The sequence below is a fragment of the Trachurus trachurus genome, assembly GCF_905171665.1.
Source record: "Trachurus trachurus genome assembly, chromosome: 11".
Taxonomy (NCBI): domain Eukaryota; kingdom Metazoa; phylum Chordata; class Actinopteri; order Carangiformes; family Carangidae; genus Trachurus; species Trachurus trachurus.
This window is the reverse complement of record NC_139904.1, coordinates 18,955,603-18,970,758: the sequence shown is the minus strand read 5'-3', so window position 1 is coordinate 18,970,758 and position 15,156 is coordinate 18,955,603. Positions and strand designations below refer to the sequence as shown.

Genomic DNA, 15,156 nt, shown 5'->3' with positions numbered 1-15,156 from the left:
CAGAAAACATTTTTGATATATTGAAATTAATTTAATTTATTTTTATTTGTGTTTTATTTATTCTTATTTATGTTAGCAGTTGCCTCATTGGTAATGTTTCAAGACCAGAAAATACTTGCTTGTGAATTTAAGAAATAAAAACAGTTGATTCTACAAAAGGAAACCAATTGGTCATTCATTATTAAGTGAAATATGTTATTTTCTCTTGTGTATTCATAATTGCTCTTTAACCAAGCAAAAATACGTTTTATCCGATTACTCGATTAATCGATGTAATTTTCAGTAGAATACTCGATTACTAAAATATTCGATAGCTGCAGCCCTAGACTAAAGTGTCTTTTTATTGAGTTTTAAACATTTATCCATGCTTAGATGGAATCGTTGAAACTGTTGCATAAAAGCAATATCACATATTGCTTAAGTCACAAAATTAAAAGTGCCTCTTTATTTTAAAAAAACAGTGCAGTTAAACATGCTGCCTTTTAAATTCTAAGGAAATGGATTTTCCTTAGAAGAAATAGAATTGCGATTCTTTTGTGAATCGATTTTTTGGCACACCCCTACATTTTACATCACCATCAGTCAGTGGAACCATGACTCTGTGATCTAAAATCATTTTCCTCTACGTTCCTGCTCACAAAGGTGAATCGTCACCAACACACTTCTTCTTCTTCTTCTTTTCTCAGCAGGGCATGAAATGACCGTCACTTCTTGTTTCCTTTTCTCAATCGGTGTTTTCACATTCCACTCTGGGTGACATCATGGACTCGGCCGGGCTGAGTTGAGACAGCTTGTGTAACCCCAGTGATGGGCTGGTGACAGTGTGGCAGTGACGTCTTTGTGTGTGTGTGTGTGTGTGTGTGTGTGTGTGTGTGTGTGTGTGTGTGTGTGTGTGTGTGTGTGTGTGTGTGTGTGTGTGTGTGTGTGTGTGTGTGTGTGTGTGTGTGTGTGTGTGTGTTGTGGGCACGGTGCGCGAGCACACGCACAATTGCTATCAACTTCCCATTAGCAACAGGAAACCCCTTGAGTCATCCTGGAGCAGAGCAGTGAGCATAAGGGCGACTATTTCAGTGAAATCATGTGTCGGAGAGAGACTGATAAAGTTATGAAATTGCGTTCCAAGGATGTGAAGGGAAGTGAGCTGAACTTTTCAAGTGAAACTCTGCTGATTAAGGCCTGCTGGGGGATACCTGGTATATGCATGACCTTTCCCAAGAAACTGTGTTATTGCACAAACAGTGGACAAAGGCATTCAATTCAGCTTTGACTTTAAATGGTAAAAATGTATTTCCTTATTCTGCTGCACTACAGCGGAATAACTCAAGTTGTCCTCACTTTATCACGAGTACTGGGAATATGTACGCTTAATCACCTCGCTCGCCGAGTGCACAGTGTTCACGCGGTGTCACTATAATTAGCTTTTCAGGACATGAAGGCTTTTTGCGATGTAAGTGCATACGTGGTGTTCAGTTATGTGAAGAGGGTTTGTCAGAATAAAAAGGAAAAACCTGTGCAAATGAGCGGAAAAAAACATGGCAGATGCAGCTGCTTTCACACAAGCCTCTGTATGGTTTGGTGAGTTTGAAATTGATGTGAATCATATGCTTCACGGTCACCAGGACCCAACCAAGCTGAATACCTATGGGAGGTAAAGTTATTGATCTGCGGTTTTGAAGCTCAGAGTGGGCAGTTCAGCTGTCTCCACACTGCCCATACCTGACTCTGCCAAACTCCCAGCTAATTCAAAAATTGGAAAAGAGGAAGGAGTGGGGGTCGAACTGAGATTTAGGTACCAGCCGTCTCGTGAGAAGCACTCCTCCACCCGTCACTCAAAGCCGCACGCCCTCAATTATTCAGAACTTTACACTTTAATAAAATTTAAATTGGGGAGCTGTACAAAAATTCACCCCTATCACAGCTGTTACGAAGGAGGAAATTAGCTGCAGTACTGGGCTGTAAACAAGTTTCTGCTGCAAAGTTGGGCATATTTACACGGGAGTCAATGGAGATTGCTTCACTTTTGGATCCGGCCTCCAGCGGCCATTTGAAGAAGTGTAGTTCTTTGGTACTTCCATGTAGGCTTCAGAGGTTGCCACTTGGTCAGCAACTATGACAGTCTTTTGTAAGAGTGGTGTTTTAATTCCTCCTGTGGAACTTCATGACGCTTCATATTTGGGTTGGGAAATACCATTATCTGATTCCAAGTAAATACCAGGGCTATGATTGACATACAGTATACTGTGCATGCAGAGTTAAAACTAATGTGAGATGGATCTATTTTGGGTGTTATGTATTAAAACCTGATACTAGTCTATTCTACTACTAGTGTCAGTATGAGACAAAAAGGTCATCAACCAACTAGGTACTGAGTGAGTGATCATGGCCCCATTGAGCGCCTTCGTCTACAGTAAATTCAATGTAACCTGTGGTGAGGTTTTTCTTCTTTTCTCTTTTTCGGATTAGAATCAGCTGGTTTTACGAAACTAACCACTTCATGTGAACGCACTGCAAACAGACGACAGAAAATTTTACATTCAGCTAATGCTTTATAACTTCTTAGAAGACCTTTGGGGAAGTCTTTGTGCTGAGTGTGTGCAAACACGACAACTCCCCTGTGTGAGAACAAATGTTTTCAATCATTGGGGAACAATGTGTAGGTGTGAGTTCTCTACAAACAATTAGTTGTAGTATGTTGTAAAAGCCCGTGCGCTGCATATTGTAAAAAGCGAAAGAACATTTTATACCTAAACTGGGTTTTTTGGATTGCACAAAATATCCATGTTGCCAAGAGCCCAGACTCTCCAGACTAACCAACATTAGCTGAAGCAAGCACATCAAAGGAATAATGATGGACAGATTGGGATAACTAGCAAAAGAAGGATGAATTTTTTGGCCAGACTACAGTCTGGAGTCCATCCACATGAAACAATCCCCCATCTCGGCTCCTGGTTTGATTGATTGTCCCTGAGATCAGCCGAGGTTGTGAAAATATAGCGCATATTCAGTAGAGAAGGTTATAGCTGGCTGATGACTAATTTTGGATGAGACTATAACGCTCGAGTTCATACAGTTCACAGAGTCCAGGAGCTTATATGAAGATATACAGTAGAGCTGAGGCATACTGCAGTGCTAGAAGAACTTCTTTTCTTTGTTATAGAGAGTTTACACCCTGAATAGAAATTCAATCATTTTTATTGCAAGCATAGAGTTGAATATCCACTGGCCCACTTCTATCTCCCACACTCTAATTCTGCATTCACAGCAAACTGTCAGCTGTCCACAGACACAATGGTAGCAGCACACACTAGCAGACATTTGCAGAAAACAAGTTCTACTTCACAAAATTCATAAAAGACACAGTGGCAGCAGTCAGTGTAAAACCAATAGAGGAAGATAATGAACTTGTCAAAAGAATAGTGTTGCATAAACTATCCTTCCCTCTGTCCTCGTGTGACCTTTTTTCATGAAATGGAGGTCAAAGTTCAGATGCAATTACATTACTTGGCATATGCGGCATATTTTTGCATGTGGTCACACTGTCACAAAAAACAACTGTCTAGCTCTTTAATGTTACAGGGATGAAAGTATTTGATGCACCTTGTGCCTGGGTTATTACTTTATGTACAGACCATCTTCCGGTGTACATCCTCGGGATGATCATTAACCAGCACATGACTTAGCAAATGTGCATGTCAATCGGTATTTAGGTAAATTAACTTGTTGTAGGGTTGCCATAGTACTAATTAAAATAAATCAATGAGGGCTGGATCCCATTTACGTGCCTCAGTTTCAGTGTCCTGACGTCCTACATGCTGTTTTTCACATCAGCCTACACATGTTCTATACATGTTCAGTTATTTGTATATTGTTTCCAAGTGTTCACAAACCACTTCAAACATAGCACAGGTGGCTAATCTCATGTGGCATCCAGGCAGGAAGTGGAGTGAAATGGTATCGCTCCCAATTTAGATTAATGGTAGGGTTTTTTTTTTTTTTTAGCCCTACCCATTCTTACGACACTGTGTGAAGGCTGCATTACTTGAACAGCAGACACTTGAAGTTATTAGTAACATCTGTGCTGTTCCTCCTATGACGAGTCAAACTGTCTGCTGTTTAAAAGGCCCGTTATGTAAATGGAACTGTGTATTTTGTGGAAAAAATTGGTTTTCTTTATGATTTGCTTGCTTCGTTTCATCATTAGACAATCTACTCGGCAGCATCATTATTCATTCATTAAGAGAGGTCTGCTAGCAGAGCTCGTGGTGGGGATCGTTTAACCGTTATTTCAGCAGGGTCTTACTTGATCAAAACTGACCACGCCGTCCAGTTGGGAGTCCTGATTTTCATAACTGTGCTCCGGTCTCAAGTCTGCAGCTCTGTTCGTTTGTCATGTCTGCATGTGTGCGTATGTGGAATGTGACGGAGCAGCTCAAATGAAGAATAATTCACAGCGATGGCTGGCTGTCAGCCAGAGCAGATTGGACTATTCTCAGAGCAGATCAATTCCCAGCCTCCCTTCACCGCTGCTGGTGGTGAATGACTCAGCTAATTATTACAAGGGAGAGCATGCCCTGAATACTGTTTTCTCTTCTAGCTCACTAGTACGGGGATGCATGCAGCCGCACTCCTACACAGGCACTGTATATACACACACACACATCTATATAACACACACCCACGTACACCATGAGGTACATACTGGAGTCCAGCAACGTAAACTATCCTGCTTATGAGTAATGCTCAGCCTAAACATGTAGTATGGTGTGACCTGGTGTAATGATTCCAGCATGAACTCTGAGTTACATTGATACAAATTGTTATATCACACACACACACACATATGCAAACACTTTGTTTAATCACGACCAACACAAATAAGTCAGTTTTTCCAGTGTACACCTAAACAGTGTGTCACACTCAAAGACACTACAAATATACATCATCGCTTTGATGCGCTGGCACGCCGGATCCTGGCTATTGTCACATAACAATGAAGCATCTCGGCCTCCTGTACCTCTTGCCACTCATTTCCCACAGTGGCTGTTCATCCTGCTTTTTGAACTTCTTTTAAAAAAAAAAAAGAGGCAGGGAGACCGCAGCGAGAGAGGAAACCTGTTCCTGTGCCTGCTCGACGGCATGACAAACACACTTGCTCACGGAGAGACACACACATCAATCAGCTGGTGAGTCACCTCATTCGTAGGACGACCACTGCACAAAGAAAGAATGCGAGGCCTAAAAATAACAGCCATCATTTCTATGGACTCTGCAGCTCGTCCATGTTTGGACGGCCCCACGGAGACAGGTTCACATGACCTTTCTGAGTCAAGCTGAGCTGCCGTGACCTGGTTCAGTGTGTAACCTCTGGAAACGTGGAGAGGAACGGTTCTGGGGAGAAGGTCCGTGCTCCTGTTTTGCAGGACAGAAGACTGTCCAGCTGGTGCTCTGGGGATTTAGTGTGTGTGCCTCTGCTGCTGCTGCTGCTGCTGCCACCACTGTGCTTGTTCAACATAAAGCAGTGGAAAGAAGAAAAAAATAGAGAACTCTTGCGCAACGAGCACATGGTCACGCGCATGCACACACCCTGACAAACACAAAAACACGCACATTTAATTACCTCATACCTACAGTTCATCGCAATACTCATCACAGGAATGTTTGTGGGGCTGACCGTATACTGTACTTCACCCTTCAATTTCTGATACATCCTTAAGTAATAGTCCATAGGTCACTGATTACTCTTTTTCACACACACATACACAGGGAGCAGTGTGTGTGTGTGTGTGTGTGTGTGTGTGTGTGTGTGTGTGTGTGTGTGTGTGTGTGTGTGTGTGTGTGTGTGTGTGTGTGTGTGTGTGTGTGTTTCTTTTGTGGTATCTGGGTATGAGAAGTTTCAACTTCAGTGATCAGTGTCTCTGGGAGCCCAGCTGCTGCGGTGCTGTTTACAGAGCTGTGCTGGCACAGGCTATTTTATGTGAATGCTTATAGCCCCGGCACCAGTAAGGGCTTTATGGGGGTGAGTCATATCCACATAACAAACAGGCACAGCATGGGAAAATATCATGGTGATGTTAAAGCTGGAGTTAAAGCTTTACACTGCTGGAGCGGTTGTATCGACTCTTTCACACTTTGGAGGGCAAACAGTTGAGGAGGGACTGTTGCAACGTGCAATAAACGGCAATAAGAGAGAGGTGAACGTGAAGGAAGAACTGAGTCAGAGGAAGAGTTTTAAAAGATTGTTAATTATTGTCTAAAAGCATGTGCAGGCTGGATGGAGCAGCAGCCATCATAAGTGGCCATGAGGGTTTCGTCATTCAAAAAATCTGAAGAGCTCAGAGGGGAGTTTACAGATTCATTACAGCGTGACGGAGAGAGAGAGAGGAGGAGGAGAGAGAGAGAGAAATAAATAACATTATGATGTCTGAACCATATGCTGCAGGCGCTCTTGTGTGAAAGGTAATACAGTACAGCAGGCGGTTTCATCAGAGCCGTGCTGCTGGAGCTGGAGTCGGTGCCGTTACAGGATTGCTCAATGGTTGTGTCACCAGGAGGCTGGACTGGTCGGGCGGAGTGTTTGAGCTCAGAGCTCAACATCACCGCGGCTCACTCACTCTCTGCCTCTCTCTGAGTGTGTGAGGCGGTCTCTCCTCTCTCTGTCTGTCTTTTTCTCTCACCCCCCTCCTCTCTCTCCCCCTCACTCTCTTTCTCTCTCACTCACTCACTCACTCTCTCTCGTCTGTCTGGACGGTGCTCTGAGGGGGGGATCGGGATTTTCTCACCAAAAGTGCACAGACCTCGGAGCTGCGGGCATCCACTCTCTGTAAAGAAAAAAGAAAAAAGAAAAAAGGACGTGTGTTTGGATTATTTACCCCCCCAAAAAAAAGAAAAGAAAGAAGAGAAAATCCGCTGAAGTTTCATCTACACTTCAACTATAATGAGTCTGACGCGGATCAATGGAGCGCACCGTTTGTAGTTTCATCTAATCGATCGAGGAGAGAGAGAGAGGACGCATCCGAACCAGCAGCTCTCGGTGCTCAGCGCCTTCATGGTGAATCGCTCCATCAGGATGAACTTGCAGTGGGGCAGCCCGGCGGCGCCCTGCATCCGCGCCGTCAGAGTCGCGCACAAGCGGCTGGACTCGGACGACCAGCCGCCGGCCAAATGCGCCCGGCTGAGCGGAGCGGAGACCGGGGAGGCGGGGACGCAGGGTCTCCTCCTCGGCAGCTCGCCGGGCTCCCCGCCGGTCAGCCCGGTGTCCAGCCTGCCCCCCCCGGCCGCCCACCAGGGACCGTCCAGGATAGGACCGTTCCTGCTGCTACCTCTGGCGGACCGGGAGAGCATGCACAGCGCGATGAACACCGACACGGGCGATGAGCTACTGTGCAAGGTATGCGCAACCCCCCCCCCCCCCCCCCCCCTCCCCCTCTCTCTCTCTGTCATTGTGCAATTTCTTTGAATGAATGGTTGTTTCGAGACGCGGCGTTGCTCAACAGCCTCCACACCGTCTGACATGTCATCAGTGTTGAGTCGACTTTTTCACCTAAATGTGATTCGCACGCGAAAATGTGTCACGCTTTTTTGCGTAACGACAGCGAGTGTTGCTTCATGATTTTTTTTTTTTTTTTTTTTTTTAAATCCTGGACCATATTAGGCTGTGTGACTGACTGCTGCTCAATCATGTTTACAAATACGAGACGGACCAGCCTGTGCCTGCGCCTCATTCAGGTCCACCTTGTCCTCCTTGTTGGCGCTGTGTTGGCTTCACCGCCGTGTCTGTCAACCTCGGCTCATTTGCATACACGTCACTGCAATACGCCAAGCCTGTGACACAAAAATGCAAACATGCGAGGCAAAGAAAAAAAAAAAACTATACCACCACGATAAGGATCTGTTCTGATAACGCCAGACACCCCCTCCTCCTCTCCTCCTTCTCCTCTCCTCCACTGTTCCAGATCCCTGTGTTTATGCTGCACGAAAAGACCTGCAGGCGTTTGGCTTTGTTGATTAATAAAGTTAAAGGCTTTGGTGATTCATTTGTCACGCTGGAGCAAAAAGCAACGTATTGAGCTGGAATCAAAGCATATCCTACGCCTGTTTTTATCTGGCTGCCAAATTTGCATGGTTGTTTCCTCAGATTATCATTAAGAACAAACTGACCCGCTGCCTCCTCCCTTCCTTCTCTCTCCCCCCTCCTCCTCCTTTCCTATCGTCCTAATTTCCATCCTGCAAACCTCCCTCTACTCCCGTCTCTCTCTCTCTCTCCCAGGTCTTTGACATGGGGGTGTACCAGGAAAAGATCAGAGCCTACGGGATCCTGCCGGGCCACAACAACGTGGCGGGCATCAGGGACATCATCCTGGGCGAGTGCAAGGCCTACGTGTTCCTGGACAAAGACTTTGGGGACATGCACACCCTGGTGAAGAGCTGTCGCAGGCTGGACGAGGAGAGCGCCTGCAGGCTCTTCCGTCAGGTGGCCCGGGCCGTGGCGCACTGCCACCACAACGGGATCGTGCTGGGCGACCTCAAACTCCGCAAGTTCATCTTCGCCGACGAGAAAAGGTGAGAGGACGGGAGAGCCAAAGAGTCAAACCCCCAAAACCTGAAACATTTCTCACGCGTTGAACCACCTGCTTGCTCAGCATCGTATAGTCCTTTAAACCACTTCTCATCATCCGGCCTACTTTGTAGTATCGCTTCAGTTCAGATGCTCTGGGTCTTAAATGCATGCAGCGTGGTGGGACTTGCCACCAGAAAGGCACAGAGCAAACGTGGCAGCAGCTGATACACACAAGGCCATGTGTGCAGATACCGACGTGGGTGCTGATAGAGTAGGAGGTTCTGTACTTGTGGAGGCAGACTGCATAGCTTCCCAGATTTTCGCCCTCTCTGTCTGTCTGTCTTCCCTTCTCACTCACCATGTGTCTCTTTGTATGCGCCTTGTTGTGTGTTTGTTTTGCATGCCTCTCTCTCTCTCTCTCTTTCTCTGTGTGTGTGTATGTGTGAATGTAGTGGGTGGCAGCTTGGCAGAGCTGCTAGACGAGGCTGGTGAATGAGACAATCATCCCCTTCTGTGGCCTGTATCTTAGAATATATTTATTACTCATTATTTATTAATAAATAACATCATAACTGTGCTGCGGAAATAACTGACTCTCCCAACAAGGATTCATTCACATACACTTTCATCCATGAAGGAGGAGTAGTTCAAAGCACTATCCTTTGAACTCGCTCCCAAACATAAACACACACACACACACACATAGGTCTTCATGTCTGCCTCTCTGTTCAGGAAGACACACAAAATCCCTGCTTACAAAACTATTTGTCGCCTCTTTGCCCTTGCGTCACTCTCTTTCCTGTAAGCGCCTGCTGATCCCACACAACCCCTCCGCTCCGGCCCCCCCTCCAGCTTTTTCTCTCTCTCTCTCTCATGGAGACTTTTCAACAGTAACATTCTCCAGCCGTGACCTCTGGGTGTTTCAGGGTCACGCTGGATGAATGAGTGCAGACAGCCCAGTGAGAGAAGTTGAAGTTGGTTGTGCCCCCTCTCTGATAGCTATACGGCTGCAGAGCGATGAGTCACAGTGTATATGCGCAGAGGGGAAGAGGAGGAGGGGAGGGAGGGAGAGAGGGAGGGAGGAGGGGGGGCAGCATAGCTCATTTTCTTTCCCTGTGTGTGTGTGTGCGTGTCCATACATACGTGCTTGTATGTGTGGCGATTAGACATTCATGGCTGCGAGCAGGAATGTCTGTATTTCAGTATCTTGTCATCTAGGTGACGACATGGCAACTTTAACGCTGGTAGACTTGACCCACAAGACCCATCTGACCCTGGAGTTGTGGGATGACGTCTTTTTTTTTTTTTTTTTTTAAACTTCTCTTCCCTTGACTCTTTTGACCATAACGCCACTAAAAAAAAAAATAAAAATAAAAAAAGATCCTACAGAGATACAGCTGTGGATTTTGATGATACCATTAAACGGCTGTGTGACATCATGGAATTTGGTTTTCCTTTGCCAGGAAATCAAGTTTCCTGCGCCCTGAGATCGCTGCTTCCTTCTAATCATAGGCCTGACTTTTTGACTCATGTTGACATAATAACACAAGTGTCTTTGAAATGTTGCAATCCTGCATGACCTCATTTATTCCGTCACATAGTTCTTCCAAAATTCACAATCAGGCATCTTTCAAACCTCAACAATCGCACCGTGATGCAATGTCCTGGCCGACAATGCAGCACTCAGGCCAGAGGCGGAGAAAGTCACAACAATTTGACAAACGCTGTCTCCATTCACACACACACACGCACACACACACACACACACACACACACGCTGCAGCTGAAGCAGCCAGTTTAGGGAAGGTGACTAGCACTGTGAAGCATGCAGAGCTTCACTGTCGGGCCAGCCTTCCCGTGCGTCACTGATGTGGCAACAGCCATTTGAGGGTAATTATGGGATGGCTGGCGCCGCGAGTGTGGGACCCAGGTGCAGATAGCCTCGGCTCGAGAAAGAGAGGGAGAGGAGGAGGAGGAGAGAAGATATGTACTCTCAACAGAAGGATGAGTCATTCTCTCCATCCCTCCAACTCTCTCTGTTCTGTTTCCTTTTCTGTCTCCATCTCTTTTTCTCCTCTGCTGACTTATCTCCTCCACTATCTTGGTGTTTAAATATCAGCTGCTTTCTATCTTGGTCCTTCTGCCTGTCAATCTTTTCATCCTCTCTCTGTGGCTGTCCGTCTCTCTCTCTCTCTCTCTGTCTGTCTCTGTCTGTCTCTCTCCGGCCGCTCCGTCTTGATGACTGAAGTGTCTCGCGGAGTCGACCCTTCTGAACGTGAGATAAAACAGCACACTTCTCATGTGTGGTTCGACTTGATAAAGAAAAGAAAAACTCACTCCGCCTGTCAGCCTCGGGAGCAAATCTCAAGACACTCACATTCACTTTTAATTTAAACACAGTGCACATCTTTTGCCGTAGAGAATTAATCACTCTTGGAGTTACGCAGGGATATTTTTCTTTGTCCCATTAATCAAGAGCGTTTCCACGGTAAAAGTCTCCCTCTACAAATATACTCTCTCAGTCTTAATTGCTCTGGTTACAGGACTAAATGCACGTCCTGTCGTTACCATGGCTAAATATAGCGTTGAGTGTGTGAGTACAGGACGGGGGGAGGGGGTTGGAGTTGTATATTTATATGCGTGTTTATCTGAGCATGTGTGCACCAGGAAGTCTTTGGAAATTTGCTTAGGCAGCTCTGCCTCTCAAATAGGACTCAGTGTTGTGCACTTAGGTCATAGTAAGTTCACTGGTGTGTGTGTGTGTTTCTGTGTGTCCATCTGTCTGTCTTCTGTGCAGTTTAAGGATAAAGGATGGATGATTGTTTTTCCATGATGCAATCAATGGCTTACATTTAACAGATCCCTGAAATGTTTGACAGTGACAAACAAAGTCACTGTTACACACACACACACACAGAGCGCAGTGTACAGGATCAAAGAATGACTTGAGCTTTAAAACTTGTTGTGTACGTGTGAACTCGATAGCATCGTTTTCCAACAACAACATGACATTCAGTAAACATATTCTGTTTCTGTAAATGCAGATTCACGTTTGGTTTTGAACACTGTGTCCTTTGGTTCCACTGTAACATGTAAAGTTGCACGCTATACAAGATAACAGATGATGTCACTGCCATGGCATCTCGCTCTGCACTCCGCATTTAGAGCACGACGAGGGTACACACTTGAAGCTGCCGTTTGTGTCAGACGGTGTCTGAGGCTTAGGGATAAGCTGTGATAGTAAAGGAATTCCCCCTCCGTGTACTAAACATGACATTTTTCAACATTTCCTCTGCTCTTAAAGGTCACGCCAAATGTCCTGACCTTATTCTGACTTTTCTCTTCACAGGACGCAGGTGAGACTAGAGAGCCTCGAGGACTGTCGGGTCCTGGAAGACCCCAACAACGACTCCATGTCGGACACCCACGGCTGCCCCGCTTACGTCAGCCCGGAGATCCTCAGCGGCTCGGCGCCTTACTCCGGCAAGATGGCCGACATGTGGAGCCTGGGGGTCATGCTGTACACCATGCTGGTCGGCCGTTACCCCTTCCACGACCCGGACCCGGCCACGCTGTTTTCCAAGATCCGCAGAGGCCAGTGCTGTTTGCCAGAGGGCTTGTCGCCCAAGGCCAAGTGTCTGCTCCAGAGCCTGCTGAGGAAAGAACCCTGGGAGAGACTCACGGCGGCCGAGCTGCTCGCTCACCCGTGGTTCCACCAGCCGCCGTCATCGCAGGAAGCGACGCTGGGCGAACAGGAAGTGAACTCGGCGGAACAGATGGTGCCGTCCTTTGACGTGGAAGAGGACGATGATCTGTTCTGCTGACGGACTTGATCCAGCTAAAAACTGGCTGAGGGACCAAACACAAAAATTGCCATGAGGGATTCATTGTTGTTTTTTTTACATTGGCACTTTTTAGAAACTCATTTGTCTACTGTTGTGTGTACATACACCCTCAAGCTTTCTACAAAAACTTACTGTACTGTATTTTGTTGTCGTATATGTGTTACTTGCTAAGGGCATTGCTCACAATGATCATTCATTGTGTTTCTATATGTGCGTTTTTGAAATTATTTGGTGCTAAAAAAATAATAACAACAACAAGGACTCGAAACTTGCCAGATTATGTTAACAAAATAATTTCTGCGGGCCACTGCGAGTGAATCACAGAAATTTCAACTCGTGGCAAACAGTAGTCACCAATGTTTGCTCACAGCCCGGACTCACGAGGCTTCAGAAAGCATTAGATGAGCTCTGAACGGGAGGCGAGGAGACCAGGATGTTGCTCCTCTCACTCTCTGACCGGGCTGGAGGCTTCACCACGGCTGACTCACCGACCGGCTCCAAGAGGACCTAGCACAAGCTCGACGTCTCGCAGAAGGCAGTGACATGAAGTGAGAAAGATGCTTTAGCAGAGGACTGATGTGTCACACTCAGCGGGACGACACCAAAAGGTGTCACACTGCCAATCTGGCAACATCTCAGCGACTGGAGAGCATTTACAAATCTCGCACCATGCGCAGAAGGTTGAGAAAGGCAGGGTGTTACTGGTGCAAGACTCACTGAAAACTGGGACGAGTTTGTCACACACACACACTCAGAGATAAGCAGTGGCACTGGGCCAGCAGTTAAAATCAAATCATTACCTTATTTAAAAGCATGCTCAAAAAGCTGAATATTTCATATAAAGATTGCTTCCAGACGTAAGTGTCTATTAACAGGGTTGAGCCTTGCGAAATTGACTCCTCTCAAATGCTGTGTGCCATTAGCCACAATGAAACCTAACACTAATGCTTCGGGTTTAAAAACCGGTCACCTGCCTCAGCAGCAGCAGAGGTTGAAGATGGTCGTATCCTCAGCCTGAAGGCACGCTACAGCAGATAGAATACAGAAATCAAATGGTACTTCCCAACAATGCAATACACATTTCCTCTCAGTCACATGATGCTAGTATTTTCTTAAAAAAAAAAAAAAAAGAAAAGAAAAAAAAGAAAATATCCAGTTAAGGAAAGACAAACATTACAGGAAAAATGAAGACTTTCTCAGTTGAGCAGTTGAACCTGCTCTGTTCGCTTCTGTCGGAACATTATGTCAAGCTGTGTTGCTTTAACAAAAGCTGAGCTGTGCTGAGTGCTGTGCCCGTATCACTGTGTTTCATAAACTGAATGGCTCTGAATCAGTCGCAGTCAGGCGATGTTTGATGTTGGTTGTCTGATGATGACTCAACACTTGAGCCTGTCTGTAGAGAACGGTCCTGACCTTGGCTGGAAGAATCTGTTCTGACTGTTTCACCTTCTTTTTTTATGGTATTTTTTTCCCCCCTTTCCCTTTTTTTTTTTTGCCGTTGAAAGCTGTGGATCCATGGAGACTAGTCGTCATAGCTAGTGACATGATGTACCACTTTCAAAGAGATCTTTTATATTGTATTGTGACTGGCGGATGCAGTGTTTCAGTGACGTTTAGCCTCACAGGCTACTGCAGGTCTGCAGCCTGCTATTTTTCTTCTGGTACAATAACGTTGACAATGGTACTAAATCTGGCTCATCTGAGAAGCGCTGTGCATTCAATGTTTGGGTCAGGCGGTAGACTAATAAAGCTAATGTTGCAGTTCTCTCATCATCTTCTCCCATCCGCCGAGATGCGAACAGACTTGTGACAATCTGGGGGTTGTTCCTTGCAGAAAAGTAATTTAAGAGATTTATGATTTTGTTCGGTTCATACATGTAGAGTGAGTCACATGTTCATGTGACACGTAGAGTAAACTGACACGGGTGCACAAACTTCATATTGCACTGTGAATTATGTATTTGTGACACAACCTAGAGGCTTTTATGGCTCCAGACAGGTTACACACAAGAGTTATATTCGTTGTACAAAAGATGTAAATATGTATATTTGAAATATGTGTGGAGTTGTTGAATAAAGATCACATTTTTTCATATTCATACAGATTTTTCTTTCCATTACTGCTTGTCCTCCTCTCTCCCTCTCCTTCTCTCTCGCACTCACACACACACCCACCCTTGCAAACACCTGCACATTACATTACACAGCTCAGCCGCATGCCTGGAAGGTTTCCCTGAAAGACTTCTCCCCACACAGCTCTTCATCACTGCCAGTGAACTTGATACATTTTCTCATTTTCTTCAGCACTTTCAATTTCATCCCTGCAAGGGAGAAAAACTCTCCCTCTCTCCATCTCTGCCTCTAACCGCTTACTCCTCTCTGACCTTTGCTTAATGTAACATTTAACTCCTCAAACACACAAATGTCAATAATGGGTCGGTGTCTTTTCCTGGAATACGCAAGAGGGAGCGTACTTTCCTTTTTGTCTTGAGGTCAAACCATCAAACACGGACCACCAGCACCATTTAAACTCACATGCCCATGTTCTTTTATATGTAATCCACTTTTTCTTGTGACTCACAGTTTGACCTATAAGAGCTTGGCGCGTCTCCACCCCTCTCTGTGTTATGACTACCCAAGGCATGGCTGGCTGGGGCTTGCGTAAGCGTAGTGTGTGCATGTACATGCGCATACCTGCCTGCAAGTCCACATTTGTGTGTATGTGTGTGCGTGAGAGCACAAGAGTCAGATTAA

General features: G+C 45.7%; 1 protein-coding gene across 1 annotated transcript; it reads left to right on the top strand.

The window, feature by feature from the left end:
• Positions 1-6,814: 6,814 nt before the first annotated feature.
• On the top strand, positions 6,815-14,501 carry trib1 (tribbles pseudokinase 1). The gene is made up of 3 exons (XM_083982822.1): positions 6,815-7,387; positions 8,267-8,559; positions 11,907-14,501. The coding sequence occupies exons 1-3, from the start codon at positions 7,046-7,048 to the stop codon at positions 12,379-12,381; spliced, it is 1,110 nt and encodes a 369-aa protein (XP_083838948.1). The 5' UTR covers positions 6,815-7,045; the 3' UTR covers positions 12,382-14,501.
• The last annotated feature ends 655 nt before the right edge of the window (positions 14,502-15,156 follow it).

Bases quoted from the DNA above. Each gene is read 5' to 3' on its own strand.
- trib1 (XM_083982822.1), top strand. From the start codon at position 7,046: ATGGTGAATCGCTCCATCAGGATGAACTTGCAGTGGGGCAGCCCGGCG. The intron at 7,388-8,266 runs GTATGCGCAACC...TCTCTCTCCCAG, and splicing joins GCGATGAGCTACTGTGCAAG to GTCTTTGACATGGGGGTGTA. The intron at 8,560-11,906 runs GTGAGAGGACGG...TTCTCTTCACAG, and splicing joins ATCTTCGCCGACGAGAAAAG to GACGCAGGTGAGACTAGAGA.